Source organism: Hemitrygon akajei, chromosome 31, assembly GCF_048418815.1.
Source record: "Hemitrygon akajei chromosome 31, sHemAka1.3, whole genome shotgun sequence".
NCBI classification, from domain to species: domain Eukaryota; kingdom Metazoa; phylum Chordata; class Chondrichthyes; order Myliobatiformes; family Dasyatidae; genus Hemitrygon; species Hemitrygon akajei.
The window spans coordinates 22,511,506-22,519,697 of record NC_133154.1 but is presented as its reverse complement, the minus strand read 5'-3'; the positions used below and the strand labels follow the sequence as shown (position 1 = coordinate 22,519,697).

Below are 8,192 nucleotides of genomic sequence, written 5' to 3'. Positions count from 1 at the left end.
CTTGTAGCAAGCCGATAAATTAAAACATGTGAACTGGTCTAAGTTATCACAAACTACTGCAGGGTATTGGCATCGCTTATCTGGTCAGAGACACTTGACTGAAACTCAAGAGGGTTGTGCCTTCAGATGGTGGCAATCTGAAAATAACGCACAAGGTGCCCAGCAGGTCGAGCAGCGACTGTGGAAATTGTTATTGCTAGCAGTCCTGAAAAGTCGACAGCTCTTCTTTGTGACCTGCACATCACCTCCCTGTGATTCCCCTTCTCCCTCTCCTATTAGATTCCTTCTTATTCAGCTCTTTTCCTCTTCCACCTATCACCTCCTTACTTCATCCTCTCCCCCTCACTTGGTCTCATCTATCACCTGCCATCTTGTACACCTTCCTATCCCCCACCTGCTTATTCTGGCTCCTGTCCCCTTCCTTTTCGGTCCTGATGAAGCGTCTCGGCCCGAAACGTCAGCTCTTTATTCCTCTCCATAGATGTGGAGTTCCTCTCTTGAGTTCCTCCAATATTTTGTGCTTTTCCACAATGGCGGTGGGGTTTCTGCAAATCACTTGGACATAATTGATGTGATAATGATACTTCTCACTTAAGACTGGTTGAATGGGAAGAATATGTGGGTGATGGGCAGATGGAAGAGGGGAAAGAGAGAGGGTAAAGGGGGAAAGATTACAGAAATGACAGAAAGATTAGGAGGGGAGAAAAGTAAAAAAGAACAAAGGGGAATAGTTACTGTAAGTTTGAAAAGCCAATGCAAGGTTGGAGATTGCTCGGGCGGAATACGAACTGTTCCTCTGATTTTAATTTGGCTGTGATCTGCAGTCAGTTATGTTAAATTCTATTCCTTGCAAGAAAAATTCAAGGAATGAGCTAACCAAAAGGATGGCCCATGTTCACCAGAATAAAACAACGCAAGCACATAATAGTAAGGATAAGTTTTATTTTCCTTTTCCAGATACAAAAGCTCATTGGCAAAAAAAACCACACAGCTTTATAAAATATATTGAATGACGGACGTCAGGCTTATCTGAAAATGTAAATCTAACTGATCTAGCAGCAAATAGCTGGGACCAGAGAGGTCCAGGCTTTATGTTCTGTTATCTCATTGTAACATAAATAAGAAATATTGAGTGTGGGGAAGAGGAGTCATGGATGAGCAGCTCAGTTGCCCATTACGGTGTAGACAACAGGAACTTCTTTCAAAACTCTAAGGCGGGAGAGGAATAACTGAGACACCTGCCCCCTTCCCCAAAAGTCCCTCAAAACAGTGAGCAACGTATTAAAAATGCTCTTTCTAAAAGACCAACACAGAGGGTAAATTTCCACCACTTATTGGCCACTACAAAGAAGATGCCACAGTTTGGCTGCCCAATATTCCCCACCATTAACATTTACGTCAGTTTTTTAAAAAATTGCAAATTTGTTCATGGACAAACCATGTTCTGGGTTTGGCAAAGAGTGAATTCCTTATAATTAAGAATTTGACGAGAGATCAAAATTTAAAGGAACAAGCCCATGGATGATAACATTCCATATGAGTAAATCCAGGAAGGATAGGTAATGGGCATTTTTCATTGTACTTTTGAGGTATTTCAACTTTTCACCTCACCTACCCTCCTTTAACATAAGTCAGTACTACCAGCCCTCCTGCAACCACTGATTCATCCTCATAGCTTAGAGGTTGCTTCCCACTCCCATTTCAAGTACAATGTAAAAGGCAGGAGCACATTAGATGGTTGGAGCAGGGGGAAAAAAAATCCTCCAACTTAACAAATTTTGATCCAAGAGGCCTTCAGGTTACTGGGTATTACCGATCCATAAATTTAATTTTGGAAACATTTCAACAACTCATTCTGATGATGTGCTCCAAGCAATCTTTAGGTCCAACAATTCAGCAAATTATATAGATAGCAGGCAGTAATATAACTCAAATCCTAGTAATGGTGTCCCAACATGGTGCATTTACAAAACCATGCATGGTTGCAATACTGTTCATAAATTAACCCTTCATAATCTGTACTCCATTGTCATGATCCCGGGGAAAATAAAACCAGTGCACTTCACTTGGTTTGAATATGTCTTTTGTCCAAACATCCCCAAGGACCCAAGAAACTGTATTAAACACAAAAACACATAAATCGCTATCCATACAAGGGCCCCTGAGCAACTTCAGATACAGAAACTTTAAAAAGTTAGGCGCTGAAAAGTTATCTAGTTGACTACCAAAGTACTTTCAATTAGAACATAAAGCCAATGTCTAGCTGGGAAACTTCTCACCAAAGGCACTCTGTGCATGAACAGAACTGGTTCCTGATGTGTCAATGAAAGTGTCTATGGATTGGTTTTAAAAGGACCCCTTTCCCCTCCTCGATGTGTTTCCGGCTCCTCTCGTCACCAGGTCGGGGGTCCAAATCGCACCATCACCTTCTCCTGGTCATCAAGGTCTTTCTGCACTTTCTTCCGCATGTAGAAGATGGGGCAATCTCGACTGATGAGAAATGGGGAGAAGGGTGGGGTGGGAGGGAAGTGAAAAAGATGTTACATGGCAGTTACAGCCTTTCAGCCCAACACGTCCGTTCTCGGAACAAATATCTTCTCCCCCCCCCACCCCAAATAACAAACACATTTTCTCCTTTACGGCTCATTCACTTCTACTGACGTACTGTTGAAGGTGTCCTGACTGGTTGCATCGTGGGCTGGTACAGCAATTCAGATGCGTAGAAAGACAAGACCCACCAGGGAATTGTGGACTTTGCCCAATACATCACAGGCACATCGCTCCCCACCATCGGTAGTATCTACAGGAGCCTCTGCCCCAAGAAAGCAACACCTAGCGTCAAAGATCCCCATTCCCTGGGCCAAACCATCATCTTGCAGCTACAGAAGCCTGAAGCCCCCTAAGATCAGGTTCAATAACAGCTACCAGTGGTTCTAGAAAGTTTATGAACCTTGAAGAATTTTCTTTATTTCTGCATATGACCTAAAATGTGATCAGATTCTAGTCCTAAAACTAGATAAAGAGAACCCAGTTAAATAAATAACACAAAAACATTAAACTTCTTCACTTACTTATTGAGAAAAAATATTAAAAATTACATGCATCTGTTGGAAAAAGTATGTGAACCTTTGCTTTCCGTAACTGTTGTGACCTCCTTGTACAGCAATAACTTCAACCAAATGTTTCCAGTGACTGTTGATCAGTCCTGCACATCAGCTTGGAGGAGTTTTAGTCAACTTCTTTGCATGAACTGCTTGCTTCAGGTCCTTCCATAACATTTCCATAGAATTAAGTTCAGGACTTTGATTCAGCCATTCCAAAACATGAACTTTCTTCTTTTTAAATTATTCTGTTGTTGAGTTACTCTTTTGGATCATTGCTTGTTACATCATACAATTTTTTATTAACTTCAGGTGACAGACTGCTACCCTTACACTCTCCTGTAAAATGGCTTGATACAATTTTGAATTCATTATTCCCTCAACGACTGCAAGCTACCAAGGCAGCAAAGTAGCCCCAAACCATGACACTCTTCCACCATGCTTCACACTTGGGATGAGGTTTGGGTGTTGGTGTCTAAAAATAGCAATGTGCATTTCTGCCAAAAAGCTCAATTTACGTCTCATCTGTTCACAGAACATTGTAGAACATCCAGGTGGTCTTTTGCAAACTTGAGACGTGCAGCAATGTGTTTTTTGAAGAGTAGAAGTTTCCTCCATGGTGTCCTTCCATGAACACTATTCGTGTTTGTTGTTATTCTTATAGAGCATACATGAACAAAGATTTCTGCGGGTCTTTTGCTGTTACCCTTGGGTTCTCTTTCACCTTCTTCAGCATTGCATGTTGTGCTCTTGGTGTGATCTTTGCAGGATGCCCACTCCTAGCAGAGTAGCAACAGTATTGAGTTTCCTCCATTTGTGAACAATTTCTCTTACTGTGGACTGATGAACACTCAGGTCCTTACAAATGCTGTTGTAGCTTTTCCAGTTTCATGCATCTCTACAATTCTTCTTCTATGGTCCTCTGAAAGCTGTTTTGATCGAGGCACGGTACACATAAACAGATCTTTCTTGAGAAGAGCAGGCTCTGTCAGTAACCTGACTTTTTTTTAAAAATAGGGCAGGACACCTCTACAACTCACACCTCCAATCTCATCTCATTGATTAGAGCATCTGACTCCAAATAGCTTTTGTAGAAGGCATTACCCCAGAGGTTCACATACTTTTTCCGACAAATACATGCAATATCGGATCATTTTTCTCAATAAATAAATGAACAAGAATAATGCTTTTGTGTTAATTTATTTAATTGTGTTCTCTTTATCTAGTCTTAGGACTTGTGTGAAGATCTGATTATATTTTAGGTCATATTTATGCAAAATTACAGAAAATTCTGCAGGGCTCACAAACTTTCTAGCACCACTGTACTTCCTTTCCAGAATCATTCTAGAGGGCACGACTGTACTTCAGTTCTAGAACCATTCAGCAAAACCCGTAGCACTGGAGTCTGTCTACACTATGACCACTTTGCACTGAAATAGGATTTTTCTTTCATTCTGAGTGTGTTATTTCTTGTATAAATTGTGTGCAATTTGTTCCTTTTTGCCAATGTTGTGTATTTATACTCTGTGCCTGTGTTGCTGCTGCAGGTAGATTTTTCATTGCACCTGTGCACACGTGGACTTGTACAGATGGCAATAAACTCCATTTTCAGAAGGCTATGCTCTTCCTTAACATTCCCAACTTTAAGCGCACAGGCACCAAGCTCCCCCATGGGGTTGTGGCTCCTAGTTTTGGGCTTCGGCATGTGGAGGAATACAGTCATTACACAGGGGATTCTCTGTGAATGGACTCTTTGCTGATATATATATATATATATATATATATATATATATGCAGTGGCCACTTTATTAGGTACACCTGGTTGTTAATGCAAATATCTAATTAGCCAATCATGTGGCCAGCAGCTCAATGCATAAACGCATGCCGACACGGTTAAGAGGTTTGGTTGTTATTCAGACTAATCATTAGAATGGAGAAGAAATATGATTTAAGTGACTTCGACCATGGAGTAATTGTTGGTGCCAGATGGGGTGGTTCGAGTATCTCAGAAGCTGCTAATCTCTGGGATTTTCACATACAAGTCTTCAGAGTTTACAGAAAATAGTGTAAAAAACAAAAAAGAAGATCCAGTGAGTGTCAGATCTGTGGGATAAAATGCCTTGTTAATGAGAGAGGTCAGAGGAAAATAGCCAGACTGGTTCAAGTTGACAGAAGTAACTCAAATAACCACATATTACTACAGTGGTGTGCAGAAGAGCATCTCTAACTGCACAACATGCTGAACCCAGAAGTGGATGGGCTACAGCAGAAGAAGACGACGACGTACGGAAATACAGTCAGTGACCACTTCATTAGGCAACTCCTGTACCTGATAAAATGGCCGTGAGTGTACAGTATGATCCTTTAGAAACAAGGAGCAACCTAAAGCTGACTGTGTAAAAGTACCTCACTGTTCAGAAACCACAGCAGTTTTAAACTTCTCCAAACTAACTATTTACCCAAGAGAAAAGTTCGGATACAGAGGAAACTCTCTTCAATCCAATGTTCACCGTTCCTCTTTAAAGGGGACATTTGCCATTCTGGTATTGGTATTGGTTTATTACTGCCACATGTACCAAGACACAGTGAAAAGCTTTTGTTTTGCGTGCCACCCAGACAGATCATTCCAATCATACGTACAGGTGGCATGGTAGCGTAGCAGTTAGCGTAACGCTTTGCAGCGCCAGCGATCCAGTTTCAATTGCCACCGCTGTCTGTAAGGAGTTTGTACGTTCTCCCAGTGACCGCATGGGTTTCCTCCGGGTGTTCTGGTTTCTTCCCACATTCCAAAGACGTACCGGTTAGGGTTAGCAAGTTATGGGCATGCTATGTTGGCGCGGGAGCGTGGTGGTACTTGAGAGCTGCTTGAGCACGTCCTCGGACTGTGTCCGTCACTGACACAAACAATGCACTTCACTGAATGTTTCAATGTATATGTGACAAATAAAGCTAATCTTTAGCCTTAAGTACATCATAATAAAAAAAGAAAATAGAATGCAGGATATAGGAACATACACAAAATGCTGGAGGAACTCAGCAGTCAAGCAGCATCTCTGGAAAGGAATAAACAGTCAACATTTTCAGAATTACTTCATTGCCAGTTTGTAAAGCATTCCAGAATTGATTGTCATTTGGTGCCAAGCAAAAAAAAAAAGGCTGGACAATACCATAAAGGACAACACAATGGCAGCCAACAAGTAGCAGAATGGTGACATGCGCAAACATCTTCCGAACAGGCTCAATAATTATCAACCGAACAAGGAGGCCAGGAAAGATGCTGGGTAGGGATAGTTAGGGTATTACATCTGAGTGAGTTTTGTTGAGAAGCTGGATAACTACAGGAAAGAATCTTCGGAGATGGTATGTAGTCCTGGTGGTGATGGACTTGTAGCATCTCCCTGATTTCAGTTTGATCAATAGTATGGGTTGATGGAGTCAGCTCTTTTCTTCATTCTAGTGATAAATAGGTCTTTAAATGTCAGTAGCTGACAGCCAATGATCTTCTCTGCTGAGTGGACCACTCACTGAAAGCTGGACTTGGAGAGGGAGGAGGCAGTGGGAAACCAAATGGTCAGAGGCGGTCACAATACTCTCAATGATGGCCAAGTAACAATACGTCAGGATACGCCCTGAGATATCAAGTTTCTAAAGCAGGTATAGGAAGAACAATCTCTGCTGGGCTTTCCTAGTGATGATTGTAACATGCTTGTCTCACTTCAATGTATTGGTAACGGTAGTCCCCAGGAATTTGAGTGATTCAACCACAGACACAGCCTGACCGTTAATTTCCGAGGGGTGAGGGCAGGTAGTGGGTTGCTAGTGGAAGCCAATCCTCATTTCCACTGTCTTGATAGCATTTAAGCTCTGAGCTGTGGGCTGAGACTTCATTTTGTGTTCATGCAGAAGAGGGTTACAGTTGCAGGGAAAGTGCGGTGCAGGCAGACAAATAAATTGCAAAGGTGACAATGAGATAAACTGGGAGATCAAGAGGTCAATTTTTCCCAGCGAGGAAATGGCTAATATCAGGGCTGCAATTTTTAGGTGATTGGAGGAAAGTATAGGAGGGATTTTAGAGGCGAATTTTTTTTTTACTGAGGGTGTTGAGTGTGGGGTACACTCTTGGCAGAGTGGTGGCCGAGGTAGATACATTAAGGACATTTAAGATACTCTTTTTCTTGGAAAGTAAAGTGGAGGTCTATGTGGGATGGAAGGGTTAGATTGCTCTTAAAGTAGGTTAAAAGGTCGGCCCAACACTGCAGACCGAAAGGCCTGTAATATTGTACTTTCTATAAATGACAGAGCAAAGTATTACAGGATTGTTGAACTCTGTCCAAGCATAAACTACTGCTGAAAGGCATAGTGACAACACATTTTAAGAACTTTACAATCAACTTTTCTTACTGTCCATTACGCTATTAGCATTTAGGGCAGCAACGAATGTCCTCCATCTCTGGTTGTGTACATTATTATGGACCCCCCATCTCTCAGGACATGCCCTCTTCTCATTGCTACCATCAGGGAGGGGGTACAGAGGCCTGAAGGCACACACTCAGCAATTCAGGAAGAGTTTCTTCCCCTCTGCCATCTGATTCCGAAATGGACATTGAACTCATGAACACTACCTCACTTTTTAAAAAATATATTATTTCTGTTTTTGTACTATTTTTAACTATTTAATATACATATATACTTACTGTATTTGATTCCTTCCCCCCCCTAAATTATCAAATATTGCTTTCTACTGCTGCCACTAAGTTAACAAATTTCACAACGTATGCCTGTGATATTAAACTTGATTCTGATTCCTTCATGACGCCAGGAGTTTCCACTTGGTTTTCACTGTCAGTCATGCAAATTCTCGATGGAGACTCAGGAATGCCACCACACTCAGATGTAGAAGGATTCTCTGTAGCTGTTTCGGCAACAATTTTGTTTTGCCTGACTTCGGCCAGCGTAGCTCTCCAGATGAATGAGGCACGCAAGCTTCACGGCAAGGCTGTGGTCCTCCTGGAGGTTACAATGAGCCTGGAGCACAATCACTTCCTCCGACATTAAAGGAGAGACTTAGTTTTGGGATGGGGGAGAATAGCA

The 8,192-nt window shown here is 41.8% G+C and overlaps 1 protein-coding gene across 4 annotated transcripts in view; it reads right to left on the bottom strand.

Annotated features, from left to right (window-relative positions):
- Positions 1-922: 922 nt before the first annotated feature.
- The window catches only part of pold1 (polymerase (DNA directed), delta 1, catalytic subunit), a 228,747-nt gene continuing 221,477 nt past the window's right edge, over positions 923-8,192 (bottom strand). For all 4 annotated transcript variants that reach the window (XM_073033971.1, XM_073033969.1, XM_073033968.1 and 1 more), the window contains exon 27: positions 923-2,490. In XM_073033971.1, coding sequence (XP_072890072.1) covers positions 2,394-2,490 — 97 coding nt within the window. In that variant the 3' untranslated portion in view covers positions 923-2,393. The remainder of the gene's footprint in view (positions 2,491-8,192) is intronic.